This window comes from Cavia porcellus, unplaced genomic scaffold (assembly GCF_034190915.1).
Source record: "Cavia porcellus strain 051 isolate PalLab524CR breed Dunkin Hartley unplaced genomic scaffold, mCavPor4.1 scaffold_14, whole genome shotgun sequence".
NCBI lineage: Eukaryota > Metazoa > Chordata > Mammalia > Rodentia > Caviidae > Cavia > Cavia porcellus.
The window spans coordinates 61,762,719-61,781,380 of record NW_026947497.1 but is presented as its reverse complement, the minus strand read 5'-3'; the positions used below and the strand labels follow the sequence as shown (position 1 = coordinate 61,781,380).

Below are 18,662 nucleotides of genomic sequence, written 5' to 3'. Positions count from 1 at the left end.
CCCCACTCTCCCCTCTCTCCTGTTCTTAGATCAGAGCCATGGGGTTCCTGGAGATTCTTGGGGGTCCTGGCTGGGGCGAGGCCCCGAACGTACCAGGATATGCACCAGCCGCAGCTCCTCCGGGTTCCGGCACTTCTCTCGCAGCCGCTCTTCCACGCAGGGGTCTGAAGGCTCAGGCTGGAAGCCACAGCAGTAGCGGTCCAGCCGGTCATGCACCTGTTGGGGGACAGCCAGCCTCTAGGGACCCCACCCATGGTATACCTCGGGACCGCCAGGCTCCCATATGCCCACCACCAGCCCACACATCTGCTCGTCCACTTGTCTTGATTTCTGCTTAGGGCAGAAAGTGAGATCTCAAGAGACCTGGGTGTGGGAGGACTTGTTTGACAAGAGACAAAGAAAAACCAGGCCTTGGGAGGGTCCACCCTGCACGGAGCTCCCGGGGCACCCTTTGCACTCAGCCTGTTTGGCCATGTAGCTCTTCTTCATCTGACAGCGGGGGCCATGGAGATGTGGCCTGGAGACTGTGGCACGCTGGAGGGACAATCAGGGCGGTGCCAGGCAGTACAGACTGGGACAGAGCCCGTGGTCAGCAAGCCCTGGGTAGCTGCTCCCCTGCCAACCTGGTCCTGGAGGGACTGGGGACCCCTCCCAGGGACAGAACCTCGGCCACCTCATCCCACAGGGTAACACCGGCACCTGCTTCTCAAGGACATTGATGGTGACGTGGCATAACAGGGGAAACGTCGAGCCTGTGCCCAGCTCTCACAGAGCTCCTGGAGCCCCAGAGGTTCCACTGGGAGCGCCTCTATCCAAACTTCTGGGAGGGACCCGGGCCTGGAACCCTCCCAGACCTCCCTGCCACCTCCTCACCTAGCTGTGCCCTGAAGGAAAGTGTCTCCCTGAGCTCTGTGTCCCTCTCTCACACTCCTGGACAGGCCGGTCCTGAGAGTCCCTGATCTGTCCCCAGGCCACCAGAAGTACAGGCGCACCAGCCCTGGGGCTGGCTGGTGCTGCTTGTGGGAGGTGTCTGGGGGGGGGGGGTGTTGAGCCTTTTAGCCTGTGGGGTCCCCTCAGCCTCCAGGTCACAGTGTGAGGCCAACCGGACCACCAGAACAAAGCGGACAGTGATGTCAGAAGAATGCGTCACTCTGGCAGCCAGTACCACTACTATCACCCCCACTCACGCCCGCTCCCAGCAGGCATGTGGGGAGGCAGTGCCACCCTCATGTCACTCTCAGGGCCGTGTAGTCTTTGCACACTCAGCAGCCAGGGGGAACAGAATGAGTGTGTGTCCTGGTGGGCTGAGTACGTCCTTGGGTCGTGAGCAGGGCAGGTGTGGACAGATAGGGGCAGAAGGGCACTGGCTAAAGTGGAGCCACATGTGTGGCTCCAGGGTCCTTCGCCCAGGCCGGAGATGAGCGGAGAGCCGCAGGCCCGGCCTTGCTCCTGCCGCTTTCAACTGCACTCCTGACCCCTCCCCAGGACTCCGGGTGGTTTTGGGGGAGCTAAGTCAGCCGGGCTGGCGGGCCGGGCTGCAGGCTCCTGAGGACCCATACTGCACCGGGTCAGCACCCGCATGGTTCGGGGTGCAGAGCAGCGAGCCTGAAGCAGCGCGGAGCATCCCTGCCATCCTGTCCTGCACTGGTGTGCTCTGTGCCCCAAACCGCACGTCCCTGGCCCAAGTGAAAACTCAGCATTCCGCAACTCCACTTTCCACTGCAATCGCTCCCTGCAGCCTGCCGCTAAGTCTGGGAATTGTTTTCTGTCGGAGCCGCGCCCATCTATAAACCGGAAGCCACTCTGTCTGCGCAGGTGCCAGCAGCCACAAGTCACAGAAAAACCTGACGCAAACGACCTGCACCCGCGCAAAACTAGGCTCAGGCGTAACAGGCGGGCAGGCCGCAGGGTCTGCAGCTCCCCGCAAGGGCGCCCCCGCCCCACAGCCCGCAGTACTTCAGACGGCCTGCAGGGGGCACTGTGGGCGTGGGCGTCCTTGCTGGAGTTCAGCAAGAGGAAACAGAAATAGAGGGTTTCTCCCCGCAGCCTTGGAACCCGAGCCGTCCGTCCACCGAGTCAGGAGCATCCAGCCAGCCACCCCTGACCCCAGGCAGTTAGGGGCGCCCCAACCCCGAGCCCTGTGAACCCAGAAAGGAGCCGGCAGGAGGAGCGCCCGCATAGCCCCGATTCCCTACCAGAGCCCGACGCACTGCGCACGCGCACACATCCACGCTTGGCGGAACCTCTGCAGGGGCGGCTGCTGCCCAGGGGTCCAGGAGACGCCTGAGGCTTTGGAGGCCACAGCACAGGCTTTGGGACCTCGGCACAGACGCTCCACTCTGCCCCCGCAGTGCCTGTTGTCCCTGACATACACAGGCGGGCTCGTCTGTGTCCAGCAAAACCTCACTGCGGTGCACTGAAGTGCTAACGTCGTGAGAACATTCTTTTTCTGACTCTTCTCTACCATTTACAAACACTAAGACAAGCAAGTGTGCACATCCTCCGTCTGGCGAGGCTGGAAGCCCAGAACTGCCCCAGGATTCACTTCCTGCCTGGGGCCCAGCCGCCAGGTCTGCGCCTTGCCTGCTCAGAGCCGGCTCAGCCTACTCTCACAGCGGGAACCAGGGGCTGCTGCAAGACTCCTGGCCCCCAGCTGTGCAGCCCGGCGTCCCAAGATCCATGTCCCCCGTGAGCGTCAGCCGGGAGGGGCTTGGCCCGCTGACCTGGCCTCCGATTAGTTAGCTGCGCCATCTGGTTATTTTTCCTCTGAAAAGAAGCCCGGTTTAGCAGCAGACAGGCAGCCAGGTCTCCTGCCCTCATCCGCAAAGGGCGGGGTTCGAGCCTTTTGAAAAAACAGGCGTTGCCCCGAGAAACGATAATCCTTTGCAGCCTCTGTCTGCTGGCCGGCCAGGAGGCCTTGCAGAATCACCACGTGGACTCAAGCTGTCCTGTCATTTGAGTGCAGAGAGTCCTGTCCCGGGGCCTTCCCGAGCCCCTACAGGGATTGACCCTCTCGACTGCTCCCCCAGTCAGACGCACACACTGCTGCTGTCCCCTTGGGAAAGTGGGGGACACTGAGTCACAAGGGCTGACTATTGTGCCCAAGGTCACATATGTGGAGCCTGGATTTGAACCCCAGGCATCTGGCTGTGCCCTCGGAGTCAATCAGTGTGGCACCCTGAGGTCACACCAGCCGTCATGCATTCCTAGACAGTGACCCAAGCTTGGTTGCGTGCAGGGTAGGAAGGACACCGTCGTTTGCCTAAGAGTGACACCAGGCTGAGGCAGGGGCCGCCATTTCTCCTAACAGACCCTCGGGGATCCAGGCCGAGTCTGGGGTTCCTTAGTCCTGCCTGATCCAGGACTGTAGACTCTGGAAGAGACACCTGCTGTCCAGGGGCCCCTTCCCAACCCGGGGCAGTCACAGGCCAGGTCCTGCGGGGTGGAGCAGTCTGCCCTGGGCAGGGCAGCTCACCTCCCACCCCCAGAATTGCAGTGTAGCCTTCTGAGGGGGTTCCACTCCCCCCAGGGGTGGCAGGGAGTCCAGACGCCTGTCACAGAGCCCACAGAGGCGTTGGGGAGGTGGAAGAGGTGGGGAGCAGAGGTGCTCTCCTCATGGAGGCTCAGAGGCAGAGCCCTGAGGCAGAGTCCCCATGGGAGATGGACCTTCCAAGGCCTCCACACTCAGCTCAGAGCATCAGTGAATCCACAAATAGGCACAGCTCTCCCCCATCCATCGCCTCTCCGGAGTCCGTTCATCTGGGCAAGTCAGTTAACTCACACGCAGCCCCAGGAGGTAAACACTCTTCTCAGCCCCACCTACAGATGGGGAAACTGAGGCTTAGAGGGCTAAAGAACCTACCCACAGTCACAGAGCCTCTGGACTCATCCGAGGTGCCTGCTTGTGACCAATAGAGGGAGAGAAGCGCTTGGAAAACAGGAGGGAATCTGAAAAGCAGCTCTGAAGTGTGGAGAGCTGCTTACAAACATCACCTGCAGACCCAGGAGTTGGGAAATGATGTGCTTGTGAACTCTCATTTTGTTAAAATTGCCACTCAGGGCCAGGGATGTGGCTCAGCAGCACAGTTCCTGGCTGGCAAGCACGAGACCCTGAGTTCGATTCCCGGCACCAAAAAAGAAAATAGTTTTAAAAAAAAAGTTATAAAAACTTCCACACGGCAAAAAGACTGCACATGGACACTTGGATGTGAAAGCAACAACCCCCTAAGGAAAACACAGGCTAATTTAGAAAAGGTCTCTAAGGGTGTCAGGAGTCCAGCGGGGGAACAGGAAGCAGACAAGGGAGATGGACAGGCTTTGCTCGGTTCTGCTCTTGTTTGCCTAAAGCTGAGACAGAACTGCGGTGCCATTGTGCACAGGCAAGGTTGGCAGCTTAGTGACTGAAAAGAGCATGGGGGCCCCACAGTTTCAAGGACCCCCATTTTTCAGGGTTTTCTACTCGGGTCCCCTGGGCTGAAATTAAGGGCCTTGTCTCATGGAGTTCAAGTCCTTCTTCTGCTCATTCAAGTTGCCAGTGGATGCCAGACCTTGCAGCTGTAGGAAAGGGGTGCCTGGAGGTTTTGGGGCCCTCCTGAACCCCACCCCACCCCATATCAGTCTGTTCCTGTTCTTCCTGGAGACCGGCAGGAGACGGTCAGGTGCTTTACCTTCACCTGGCTATGCCAGGCCCACCTCGGTCATCCCTATTTTATTAACTCCATCACTGATCGGCAACTAATCATGAGTGATATCACCTGAAATTCCCACCCACACATGGGGGCGCTTAAATAGGGAGAGGCAATCTGAAGCCAGTAGAGAATCCTGGCTATCACACTTCACCTAATCTAGGTCCTGCTTTTAGATGCCACCTTTAAATGCCCTCGGGGACCCAGTACCAGTGACACCCGCAGGCCCGTGTGACTGTAGCAGGCTCCCTGGGAAGGAAGCTGCCTGGCGGCACCAGCAGTAACTCCAAATCTGCGGTGTGGCAGAAAGAGCGGGGCCATGTGGCCCGGGCCGAGCTGCCCTGGACTGGATTCCAGCCCCAACACTCAAGGCTCTGTGACTGTGGGTAGGTTCTTCAGCCCTCTAAGCCTCAGTTTCCCCATCTGTAGGTGGGGCTGAGAAGAGTGTTTACTTCCTGGGGCTGCGTGTGAGTTAACTGACTTGCCCAGATGAATGGACTCCAGAGAGGCGATGGATGGGGGAGAGCTGTGCCTATTTGTGGATTCACTGATGCTCTTAACTGAGTGTGGAGGCCTTGGAAGGTCCTTCTCCCATGGGGACTCTGCCTCAGGGCTCTGCCTCTGAGCCTCCATGAGGAGAGCACCTCTGCTCCCCACACCTTCTGCCATGATGCTCCCTGGAGGCGCTGGCCATGGACTGAACCATCTCAGCTCGTGAGCCAAGAACCTTTCCTCCTTTACATAGTGGCTGTTGGCTAACGGGAAGGCTGACCATGCTGCGTCTGTTATCACACAGATGCTGCAGCGGTGAGGCGAGCTGTCCTGCAGGCCTTGTGCTCTGGATGCTGAGTTGTTAACCTGCCAGGGGTGGGGGCAGGACTGTCTTTGTTGCTGTCTCTGTGATTGTTCTGTGAGCTAGAAGACATGGACCAGCCTGTGGTATATGAGGAGAAAAGAGAACTGAGGATGCGGAACAGAGCGGCACTCAGAAGAAAAACTGTCCACAGAGGCCCTGGCAGTTCATCCATCCATCCATTCATTCATTCCAAAGGGCTCAAGTAGGATCAACAGAGGTGCCTCAGTCACCTTCCCCAGTGCTGGGACGAGATACCCACCACCTGTGGAAGAGGTGGACACTGTCTAGCAGGGAGCCCACGAGGGCACAGCAACCCTGGGCCTCGAAGGGGCTGCCTGGGCTGATGCCAAGAGCCGGAGCCAGAGATGGAAGCTGGCGGAGCAGGAGCCCTCGAGGGAAGGCCTTGCCTCCGACATGCCCAGGTGTCCACTGTGACCCGTGTGTGCCCTGAGTACCCCTTGGTCTGCAGCAATGGCCAGGCCATGGGACAAGTGCACTCCTCTCCTGGGCTACTCTGAGCCGGTCCCACCACGCTCTCAGAATCCTCCTTGGAATCGAGCTGTCCCCCACTGTGTTGAGCTGCTGGGTCAGAGCCCCATCACCAGCTGCATCCCTCACACATACTCATCCCTACAGGCCTCTGGGTCCCCTCCCAGGGAAACACCCCACTGGAATGGGCCTCAGGCGCTTCAGGGGCCCCAAACCAGGACCCCCCCACCGAGGGCTCCCAGGAAGACTGGACAGAAGGGGAAGTAGGCAGAGGCAGGAAAGCACAGTGTGGTCTGGGGGGCTTCAGGACCCTGCTCTCAGGGTGTGAAGTTCCTTCCCAGTGGGAGTTGCAGAGTCCCTATGAGCTCCAGCCACACCCCTCACCCCTGCAGGGCTCTGCACAGCGCCCTGCACCCCACCACACTGCCCCATGAGCAGCAGCAGACACCCTGCCCCTGCTCTACGCCCCACAGGGAGAAGCCACCAGTGTCCCCTGAGGCCGCTTTTGCTGTCCCAGGACGAGGTAGGACGAGGTAGGACGAGGACTCCTACCTTTTGCCAGAGCAAGTGCACCTCTGGGTGCAGCACCCTGACATTAAGTGAGCAGAGGTTTTCTTCCTCCCAAACACACTCCTGCGTGCACATGTGCAGGAGTGTGCAATGTGTGTGTTTGGAGCAGTCTGGTCTGATCACTGTACATCTGTCCCCCTTCACACTCGGCCGAGTGTGCTTCTCCCTGACACTGGGCCAGGCCATCAACTTGCTGTGGCTAACGATAGGGCAGCAGATGCGACCCTGGCAGACCTTGCCCTGTGCTGCTTCCAGTCGCAGGGCAAATTCCTGTGCCAGGGCAGCAGAGTGGAGAAATGCAGAGCCACCCTGAGCAGCCGCCCCCAACCTCCAGACCCTGCATCGAGAACTCCAGAGCCGATCCGAGCTGCATGGGAGAACCCTGTTACGCAGCAGTGCTGTGGCCATCACTGATGCCCTGGGGTCCTGAAGCCCAGGCATGGAGTTGGGCAAGGTGTTCGGGGAGATGCTGGCCTGCTCTGCTGCGTCCAGCTCTGTGGTGTGGTGGGGACACAGGAACACACGGAAACACGGCTTTAGAGGGGATCAAACTGCTACAGGAGCTGACTTAGGTAAAAATATTACAGGCAGTCAGACAGGGTGGGGAGCCAGGGCAAAAGACCAGGTACTCACAACAGTGGAGAAGACGGACACCTCCACTGTGGGCCAGGCCTTAGTACAAAAGATAAGTTGGGTGTGGTGGCCAGTGCCTGTGATCCTAGCACGTGGGAGGCTGAGGCAGGAGATCTTTGCAAGTTCAAGACCAGCCTGGGCTACAAAGTAAGCTCAAGGCCGGCCTGAACTGCATAGAGAGACCTTGTCTCAAAAAGACAAAAAAAAGATAAATGAACCCACACACTTCTTAAGGATAAACTTCAGGGATTAATATTCTAAATAGGTCTGTAATGCCCTGAGGAAGGCAGGTGTCACTAACCAGCCCTACAGGAAGAGTCAATGCTCTCTAAGCACGCCCCCTTGCTATAGACTGGCTTCCCCATTTGTCCTGATGTAATCAATTTCACCTGAGCAGTTAATCTTATTAGTTTGCCATAGCTATCTTCCACCTCATGCCTACCTTGTGAGTTCCCATTTTCCCCATCTTGGACCCGCCTCACCTTGAGGTTTTGCTCTAAAAGTCCCTAGAAAAGACAGGGGCCCGGCAACCTACTAGAACCCCTTTTGTCTCTCTGCCAGACAGACAGAAGCTTTCTTTCTCAATAAATATATTCTGCTCTTAACCTCCATTGTTCCTAAAATTCATTCTTTGATTTTAGAGAGCGTGAGCTCCTACTGATGTCTAGCAGGCTGGCTGTTTCTTTCCCCTGAGGAGACAGCAGTTTTCCGGGCACAGAAAAGACTGCATCGGGGGTTTATGCCCAGCCCCGGGCTGGCCGGGATCTTGAGTTCCTGTGCAGAGAACCCACATTCCTCAGTCCGGCCAGGGCTTCTAGGAAGGAGGCATCAGCCAGACGTGGGTGTTTGACTTGACCGACATCCAGCAGCCCAGGGAAGAGACTGTGTGAGCCCAGCCAGGTGGCTGCTGTCTGTGCCACCCCTCTGCCCATGCCTTGGCAGGCGTTGGTTCCCACTGCGTGCCTCATGGCCGGGCAGCGAACAGAGCAGTTCTGTGTGGAGGCCGGGCACTCAGGCCTTGGGCCTGCTGCAGCAACCCTTCCAGCCCTGCTTCCCACCAGCTGGACTCAAGCTCTTATGGACGGTGTGGCTCTGGACCTCACCATCCCGACTATGTCCCAGTCTGCGGCTATGACTTCAGGCCCATGGATCACCCCAGCTGGGTCTGTTTCCCAACTTTAAATGGGTGCCGAGCCCTCAGAGTGTCAGGCTGGCGCCTGCTCATCAAATGTGTGTCCTGCTGTGGGTGCTGTTCAGATCCACTCACAGAGACCAGAGGCCCCCCTAGCATCTGGCCAGGCTGGACCCCAGAGCCAGGGTGGGGCCCCGGGGACAAGACTCAGAGGCAGGATCGGGTGCCAAAGCAGGGAAGCCAGCATCACCTCTGTGGGTAACAGACTCGGGTCCTGCTGGGGGCTCAGGGTCAGGCTCGGGTACTTAGGGTGCCCGTCAGTCATGGAGCAGGTGACACTGAGGGCCAGGAAGGAGAAATGGCTGTTGGACAATGAGGAGTGAGGCATGTGGCTGCGGGAGAGCGTGGCAGATGCTTTGGCTTGGGTGAAGGTTGTGTCCCAGCATGGCAGAGGCAGGAACCCAAGTGCCCAAGTGGACCCCAGCGACCACCTCTGTGTCCTCCCTGCCCTCTGTTGCTACTTGTCCCCCTCACTGTCCAATTAAACAGCTGCCTCCAGGTCCTGAGACAGACTCAGAGATGAAGTGCGGCAGGGTGGGGGCTGGGAAATAGCAACAGATGGCAGCCCTGATTTGCAGGATTTTCTGATCTCCATGGTCCCTGTCCAGTTGCCACGACCACTACAAGAGAATGTGGGTTGGCAGCACGAGGCATAGCACTGTATGGCACCCACGGCACAGGGATGGGTCACTACATAGACACAGTCGGCAGCAATCGCATGGCACAGCCATCAGAACGTGGTTGCTACTGCTGTCTAACAGAGATGTTTACATAGCATGTATAACTTTACTCCAAGCATTCTTGGGATTGCACAGCTCTCGGGGTTCACAGCTGTGTCACGGCACCCCTGAGTGCCTTAGCCATCAGCTCTCGAGGGTTGATACGAGCTAGCTCCAACTCCACCGCATGAGTACATGGGCACAGAAAAACAACAAACAGTGGCGAGCATCCCAGCTGCCCTGGGTGGACAGTCCAGGCTTTCCTGGCCCCTGACCACTTACCTGCAGCAGGAAGTCGAAGAGTGCCAGGCGTGCCCACTCAGCACGATGGATGCCCAGACACGGGGCCTGGCCTGGCCTGGTGCTGCAGCCATGTGCCAGCAGGGCTTGGTACTGCAGCCAGCCCACAGCAAGAGAGTTCTGGTCCTCCTCCGGATCGGCCAGATGCTGCACGTCAGGTGCCCACCAGATGACGGGCCTGGCGACACTATCCGTGTAGCGGTAGGGCAGCAGCGGGCTGCGGAAGCGACGGGCCACAGCAGGCAGACTCCGGCGCAGCCCCAGCACACGGTCCAGGTGGAAGGCCAGCACCTCCAGCAAGTCCTCAGGCCGCTTGATCAAGCCGCAGAGGCCCCGGGAGCAGTGTGGGCCGAGCCCGGGAAGGGCTGTGTCCTGGCGGGCGCCCTCAGCAGACAGCTCAACCTGCAGCACCTGCCCGTGGCCGGGGACCCGAGCTTTGCCCACCACCTCGCCCTGGGCCAGCAGCCGCAGCATCTGCACATCATGCTCTGTGAGCCATGGGGGCATCTGCCCCCCAATCCCTGGGGCAGCCAGTGGCTGGGTGTCACACCACACAGATCCTCGCAGATCCCCAGCAGAGCCAGGCCATGGTCTGTCCCAGGATACTGGTGTGGGGGCCCCTGTGTGCCCCCCACCCATGAAGGCTCTGTCCCCTGCTCCCAGCAGACCCATGCCTTCTGCCAGGCGGGGCCATGGGGTCAGCCCTGCATCAGCTGCCCCATTGGTCCTTTCATGCAGGCTGCCTGAGGTGCCAGTCTTGCTCTGTGTCTCCTCCATGGAACCCTCATGCCCTGGCTGGGCCCGGGCTTTGGCTCCTGGGTCTCTAACCTCCTCCTCTCTCAGAAGCACAGAACTCTGGGTGCGAAGTCCCAGGTCTCCTGTCAGAGTCACACCCCTCCTGACCCTTCTTAGATGCCTGCTGCCCCTTCCTGAGGGCTGCTTGCTCCTGTCTGCTGGCCCCTGGTGGCCTTGCTTCTCAGCACCAGCAGTGGTGGGATTTCTGGGCCACACTCGGCCTTGCCAGAGCCCCAGCATCCTTGTCCGCTGCCTCTGTCTGGAGCTCAGGACCTGTCGGACGTGGGGCATGAGGGTACCAGTGTCCCCCTGAGGCTCCATAGGACCAAGGTCTGGGTGGGTGACTGGACACTCTGCAGGGAAGTGGGTGATGGTCACCACCAACAGGCCCATCAACAGGCAGAAAGCCACCACTGTCCATCTCTTGCCATGCAGCCTCCTCCAATGCCAGGATGCCTGGGGAGGGACAGAAGAAGACAGCCTGAGACCCAGGAAGGATGGTGCTCTATAGTTAGTGTAAGCATAGTTCTGCACTTAGCAGATGACACCGTGTATCAGTGTTTGCACCATAATTATAGATATCTTTCCTTAGATTAAGGGGGTGCAGTCCCGGTTCTTAGGCTGTGTCAGCCTCCATGCTATTGTTGTTGTTGATTTTATTGCTACAGCCACAGCAGCACATTAGTTGTTCTTGACAGGTTTTCTCTATATCCCAGAGTCCAGATTGTCATTATAGTATTTCTGCTAATTCCCAAAGAAGATGACGCTGGGTCACATACTCTGCAGCCTCCCCTCCTGAATACAGAGGTGGCTGGATACGGGGACACAAGCGAAAGATAGCCGTGCCCAGAGCGCAGCCCTGACATCTACGCTAACTAAAGAGCCTCCATACTAGGGACAAGTCACCCGTTGGAACCGACCCGCAAAGCTCAACATGTGCATGCACCACACATGCATGCAGACGCACACACACGTGAAATACTAGAAGATGAGGCAAGGAAATGCTCCCCCAAGCCCCCAACTCTCCCATAGCTGAGCCATGGGGGGTGAAGGAGAAGTGGGAAGACACCAAATTCAAGAGCTTCTGCACTGCCAAAGAAACAGTTAGAAGAGACAACCTAGGGGATGGGGGAAATTCTGCCGGCTGCTCCTGAGACAGAGAACTAAGATCCAGGATATATGGAGAACTGAGAAACATCAGACCCCGAAAATAACAGACCCAGGCAAAAATAGGCAACTGAAATAGACCCTTCTCAGAAGAAGTACAAGTGGCCAATAATTACACAGAAAAATGTATAGCACCTCTGGCCATTAGAAGAATGAAAATTTAAAAAGCCCTGGGATGCTATCTTACTCCATGGAGGATGCCACCGTCGAGAAATTCAGCAACTGCAAACGCTGTCAGGGCTGTCAGGGGACGGGAACTAATACAGCCACTGTGGAGATCAGTGTGGAAATTCCTCAAAATAAGAAATTAGAAATTTCATTCAGCCCAAGTGTCACTCTCCTAGATACGTTCCCCAGGTGCTAAAGGCCTTATATTGCCAGGCTGCATGTACACCCATATTTGTAGCAGCACAATTCTAAATAACTGAATTTTGCAAATGGTCTGTATACACACTGACAGGTAAAGGGACACGGAGAATGTGTATTTATGCACAGTGGAGGACTAGTCGGCCCTACAAAGAGTACACAAGTCATCTGTAGGAAAATAGATGCCCCTGAGACCATAGTGTTAGGCGGAATAAGTCAGATGCACAGCTTAAATATCACAGGGTTTCTCTTCCAGGAGAAACCCAAAATATAAATAACAAGCAAGACAAAAGACAGGTACCAGGAAATAGGGAGATGGATCTTTCACAAACAGGAAGGACAAAGAGAGGGAGGGAGGCGGGAGGAGGGGACGGGAAGGGAGCACAAAAAGAATTAAAACGTGTGATGTCCAAGTCCCAACTGCACATGGGGAATGGGGCCATTCTGCACTGCAAATGTGGACTAAAAAATAAAATCTAAAATCATTAAAATTGAAATTTGTTTCAAGCAGATGTGGTAAACACGTAAACACAATGATGACTGCCATAAAAGATTTTATCAGAGCCACTGCCCTCCAGAAGCAAAGCCAAGCAGGGCCACACAGGTGAGCAGACAGGACAGAGAGGTCTGAAAATGCATGGAAAAACTGAACTAGTTCCCTTCCTCTCAAAATGGACTTAAGACCTAACCCTTAAACCTGAAGTTGTTATGGGATTATTTCCAGAAGACACAGGCGAAGCACCTCAAGATGCTGGCGTAGGCCACAGTGTTTAAGATAGGACTCTAAAGGCATAGGCAACAAAAGCAAAAACAGACTAATGGAATTACATCAGCTTGGAATGTAGGCTCAATTTGCACAGGACGTCAAATCAGCAAGGCATGGAGAGCAGGGAGGTGCTGATGGGATGTAAATTAATTGGTGCTGCTACTGTGGAAAACTGCATGAAATTCCTAAAAATTAAAAACAAAAGTGTATGTGACTCAGCAGTTCCAATTCCACTAATGGGTCATGAGCCAAGGGGCTGAAATCATAGTTCCAAAGAGATATGTGAACTCACAGTAATCAAAATATAGAATGGGCATTGTGGTGCACTCCTGTAATCTCAGCACTAGGAAGGCTGAGGCAGGAGGATTGTGGTGAGTTTGAGACCAGCGTAGGCTGCAAAGTGAGCTCAAGGCCAGCCTGAACTGCACAGTGAGACCCTGTCTCAGAAAGAGACCAAAAAAAAAAAAAAAAACACTGGAATCAGACCCCCTTCCCTAGGAGAATGGGGAGAGAAGAGGTAGTGTGTTTATGTACAGACTAATACCTGCCCAGGAGAGGAGTGAAATCCTTTCGTGTGCAGCAACACGGAAGGAACTGGAGGTCGCCGTGCGAAGCAACAGGAGCTGGACCCAGAGAGATGCTTCTCCCTCACTTGGGGAAATCGAGAAGATGACCTCGTGGAAGAACATGAGACACAAGTCACCAGAGACGGGAGGGGACAGAGTGAGAGCCCCAGAGTGGAGGAGTGCCCTCAGCACAGGACAGCGACCAGGGGTGACACAGCCCGTGAGGACACAGCGTGACCAGAAGAGTACGAAATCCCTCACTCAGAAGGGCTGCTGGTGGCTGGAGAGAAGGAAGCGCTCGGTGCCCTGATGCGATTGCTACACCCGCGCTCAGCTGCCCGATGGAGCCTGGAAAGAGGCGCAAGTGGGCTAAAATGCAAACAGACCGACCAGGCTTGTGTTTGACCAAGGCGGCCCGAACGGTGCACTCGCGGGAGGATGATGGGCTCAGGGTGGGGACGCGCTCGCAGGACGGGGACAGAGGTCACACGCTCCTGTTCCCACAACATTATAGAGCACGAGCAAAGTGCTGCTTTTTAGGGTGAGGCCACATGATAGAGGTGTGAGTGTGTAGTGAAGGACTTGGGCTCTGACTCCAGGCACCCTCGGTTCTGTCCCCTGACCTTGGCTCGCTCACCTTCACCGACCCGTCGACCTCAGACAGTGAAACTGGCAGCCATCTGGGGCTGGAGTTTCTGTGCCTGCTGTGAGCTTAGCCCAGCAACCGTCAGAACAAAACTGTGCCTGGGGGAGAAGCCGAGAGCAGCTCCTCATTGCCCTGGCTTAGAACCACATGTCCGTCCTGAGAGTCACTGCGCTAGACCCAGCGGGCCTCTGAGGCTCGGCGTCCAGGGTCAGGCTCCACGGCCGCGCCAGGACCCTGCTCAGGCCCTCCAGAGCACTATGATTTTCCTTCCACATCAGCAACTTCAGGACCAGGAAAGGCTTTGGCCCCTATAATTTCTAGCCCAACAATTTAAAGGAAAAAGAAAGAAAACCAAAGGAATGAAAATGAAAGTCTGTTCAGCACAAGGCTCACACGGCAGCAAGGCAGGGCAGGCAGCACCCAGGCCTCTTGAGCACTCGGACCCTCTCCCCAGCAGGACAGAGGACCGGAGGGCCCAGTCTGGGGGGTAGGGCGAGCTCAGGAGGCTCCGGAGCGCAGTGTGGGGAAGGAGCCGGATCCACCTGCCTTTACGGGTTGGTTTGCTTGTTTTGTGGCTCTGGGGATGGAACCCAGGCCTGCATTCTCCTGCTTCTTTTGTCGTTGCTTTCAACAACTTCGGGTAACCTTGCTAAGCCATTCCGGCGACTTCCAGCGGGCCCTGACCGCTGGTGATTCAGCGCAGTGTCCGCACAGTGTCCGCACAGCAGGTCCTCCAGGACAGGGAGACGCTGCTGCTCACGATGAGAATCACCCCTGGCCTGCTGTCCGCCTTCGCTGACCTGCGCACGCTGCCACCTTCCTGGGGCCTCAGAAGAAGCATGCAGAGCAGGACAAGGGGCCACAGAGGTCCACACACATGGGACTTAGAGGATGAGATGGGACACAGGTCCTCAGAGGGGTCGTCTGAAATTCTCTGCGTCACGTTTCCCAAGCCCACCTGGTCCATGCCAGCCTGTGAGTTGCTCCGGCCAGGCTGGGTTGGGCACAGCCACCCTGGGACGGGAGGGACATTTTCTTGTGTGCTGATGGTGGCAGCTCCTGCTGAGGAGGGAGGTGAAGACCAGCAGAGCTCTTCAGAAGTGACAGCTCTGAGCTGCAATGGCAGAGTCGGAGCTGGCAGTGACCCCTGCCCCAGGCGCACCCCAAGCCCTCGGAATGAGAGAAGGCCGGCAAGCACCGCTCCAGAGAGCTTCGTCCAAAACAAAAATTACATTTCAAGAATGGTAACAGAAACTGGAATTAACTCCCAGCCCACTCTATAGATCTTTATACATAAAATGCTGAAACGGTGTTTTACAGGGCGGTGGGGATTTGAGGAGCTTCAAGAAGCGGCCCAAAGGCGTCAGGGTTCTGTCAGGGACCTTGCCCTGGGCTCTGGGCTCCCTGCAAACCCCAGATCCTCGCCTGCAGGGAGAAGTGCTGGGCAGGAAGCACTGGAGCCCGGGTCACCTTGCTCTCCCTCCTCACAGAGCTGCACTGTCTTCTGCACCTGCCAGAAGCTGACCCCAGGGGCTGGGGATTTAGCTCAGCGGCATAAGCGCCTGCCTTGCAAGCAGGCAGTCGTGAGTTCGATCCTCGGTACCGATAAAAAAAAAAAAAAAAAAAAGAAACAGAAGCTGACCCCAGATTGTAGCACTGTGGGGTGGGGGACTCTGGGAAATCCTGAGGCCCTCAGGACACAAGCATGGGAGCCTGGGCACCCCGGGACAGGATGCTGGCGACCTCCCCTGAAGGACACTGCTGCGACATCAGTTTTAGTCCACACAGAGCCCTGGACAGGAAATAGAGACGCCAGTGTAAAGAGGCCACCCTCAGGCCACTTGCTGTCCCCTTGTGAAAACACAACTGATCCAACCAATCTCTCCCCACCCAGGTCGAGCTGGCAGACCGAGGAACACCTGGAGCAGAGTGAACCCTGGCCGAAGACTCACCGAGTAATGTCTCCCACAGGGTCAGCTTTTTCACTATCATGGCTAGAAGAGGACGTCCCTGGGGCCCCCGAGGCTGGCAGCCAGGATGGGCTCTCACCACACGCACATCACAGGAGCAGGACTCGGTGCCCAGAGATGCCCAATCACCAGCTGCAGGTGACAGGGGAACTAAGTAGAGGGCCTGGGATTCCTGGTGGGGTCTTCAGGCTCCAGGGACCCTGTCATCCCCACACGGGCAGGAAGGGTGCTCCCAGCTGGCCCAGGGAAGGCACACGGCAGGGGCCTCAGAGGACCTCAGAAATGCCAGGTCTGGGTCTTCACCACACACACTGGCAGCTGGCACTGGTAAGACACAGAACACACAGCTGTCACTCCACACGAGAATGGGCTGGGACACCCAAATCCATGGCTCTGGCCCATGAACATCTTCCTGTGACCTTTAAATCACCTGTAACAGGTGACCAGGATTCCCCATCCAACACCAGTGTTATGGAAGCAGCTGCCTCGCTGTATCACCGGGGAATGACAGCGAGAAGAAAATCCCATTCACACAGTCGATGAAGTCGCTCTGTTCTTACAAAGCCCACATGACAAGGCAGTATCTGGAAGGGTTTGCTGGAGGACACACAGGAGCTGGACCAGGCTTGCTTTGCTGTTTGATGTGACTTAACATCAGTTTCTCCATCAGGGAAATGGGTACAAAGACTGTTCCTGCTCACAGAGTGGTTAGGGCGGATGAGTTCTAATATATGTAAGTGCTAATAGAATAAGGGATGGCAAATGTCTCAGTCCCGATGGGGGCATCCCTGTCACAAAAGCCCCAGGGGGTTAGACACCCATGGAGCTTCGAAACACTGTGCCCCATCTGAGTTGCTGTCTGGTGCCCTGTCTTTCCATCTAAGGATAGGATGGTGCCAGGGTCACAGCACCCAGAACTGATTGAGAGAAAGTTGAGAAGTGATGGAATGGCTCTCAGGGATGGACCCCAAATATGTGCCCAGAGCCACCCTTGCTCAGGTGACCAGGGGAGCACACACCACCCTTTTCAAGGGGATCCTGAGCGGCAGGCTCCTGAACGTGGCTGTGTGACCACGTGTGGTGGAGTGGAGTGGTCACGGGGTCCTGGGCAGATGTCTGCCACCAGCAGCGTGGACACTGCTAACAGTGCCCGATAACTGGCCCCAAGGGAGGTCGGGGCAGAGCTACACTTGCAGCCTGAGGTGGCAGAGCTAGACGTTTGCTATTCTCTCCGCAAGTTTACCACACGGACAGTCCGTGGGCTGTAGGAGACACCCGGAGTTGTTGGGCTTGTGGGCTGCCCTTCCCAGGAGCCCTCAGCCCCAACGGGGCTGGTAGCCCTTGGACTCTCCAGCTGTGTTCCAGCCTCAGCCCCTGCTGCACGAACAATGTGACCTACTTGCTTCTTATCGGAAAGACAGATGGCTGCTGACTTTCTCCAGGGAACCGCGTCCTCAGGCCCAGCCTGGACAGCCCGAGGCTCCCTGGGGCAGGCTGAGTCAGGAGCCCAGCCTGCCAGTCCCACAGGGCCAGCCCCTGGACACAGCTGCTCTGCCAGCCTGGCCGTGAGACAAGTTGCTCCTCTGGGTCCAGGAGGAGTTCAGGGCCTCCTCCGTCACCAGCCTGGCCTGACGCCACACTTCACAGCACCCAGCCAGGAGCCAGGCTGCCTGGGGTCCTCCCCACACTGTTGGTCCCACTGGGCGACCTGGGCCTCTGTGTCCTCCTCTGCACAGTGGGATCACAGCGGCACTTCCCACAGGGATAAGGGCCCGCTCTCCACCTCCCAGAGCAGACAGCTGCTAGGGCAGGCCCTGCGCCCTGCAGGGAGAAGGATCCTGGAGAGAGAGCCTTGAAAGCGCCCTTCTGCGGAGGAGGACTGTGCTCTGTGACCCCCCAACCTGAAACACCTCAGCCAACCACCCAGTGAGAGTTGTGTGAGCTTTTGGAGGTAAAACATTCGAAGTAGAGCCTGAGAGCCAGCCTTGCGGGTGAGCCTGAAACCCTAGCGCTCGAGAGGCTGAGGAGATCACAAGGTTCAAGCCCAGCTTAAGAACTTGGCAACTTATTGAGATCTCATTTCAAAATTTAATGAAAAAATATATAATAATTTTTTTAATTTTAAGGGCTGGGGATGTAGCTCAGTGCAAAGGCCCTCAGTTGGTTAGCATTGTCACCACCATGGGGGGTGATCTCACAGCAGGGAGCACAGACCCCGGCTAGGGACAGGTGCCCACGGATGGGGCTCCAGCCCTGGACCTGCCTGGACAGGGCTAGGAGGAAGCAGCCCACCCCACGCCTCTGTCCCGGTCACTCTGCCCCTGCCCCTGACTGACCACAAATTGGGGGGCCCGAGAACCCCTCTCTGCTGCCTCCGCTGAATCAGGTTTTGTTCCTGCTCACAAGGCCGTCGTATGGGGTCAGCACCGGCCCTGTGGGATTCCGAGACCCTGAGAGCAACCCAGCTGCTTGCACAGGAACAGCTTCACATTTCAAATGCTCCAGGGCAGTGGTGCAGATGGTTTGGGGAAGGGGCAGACGCTGCGTACAGATAAATCAACCTGCTCCCCGTTGCTACGAGTCAGAGATGAGGGCCAGGCCTGCATCTTCCCACAGCCAAACTTCTGCCCGCCCAGGAGGCCCAGCCAGCTCCCCCTCTTCCTTCGATCCATCCCAGACTCCCGTGGGCAGCAAGGATGGAGGTTGACAGGAGCAGACCCACAGGAGAGCTGGGAACCTGGCTCTGCTGGGCAGGTCTGGTAGCAAACACATTTAGTTTGGCTTGAAGTGATTTAAATAAATGTAAGCCAGTGTGTAAAATCCAGCATGTTTCACATGAAAATTCAGATTTCCAGCTTCCCTTGAGAAGGGAAGTGGCAGCTGCCTGTTGAGCCCACGTCCCCACAGAGTTAGAGGAGGACTCGGCTTCCTGTCCTGAGGAC

At 56.9% G+C, this 18,662-nt stretch overlaps 1 protein-coding gene across 1 annotated transcript in view; it reads right to left on the bottom strand.

Moving 5' to 3' along the window:
* The window catches only part of Gask1a (golgi associated kinase 1A), a 30,029-nt gene that overhangs the window by 1,732 nt on the left and 9,635 nt on the right, over positions 1-18,662 (bottom strand). The window contains exons 2-3 of the mRNA XM_013160378.3: positions 9,427-10,695; positions 94-216 (exon numbers count right to left, since the gene is read on the bottom strand). Of these exons, the coding sequence (XP_013015832.2) occupies positions 94-216; positions 9,427-10,695 (1,392 nt within the window). The remainder of the gene's footprint in view (positions 1-93; positions 217-9,426; positions 10,696-18,662) is intronic.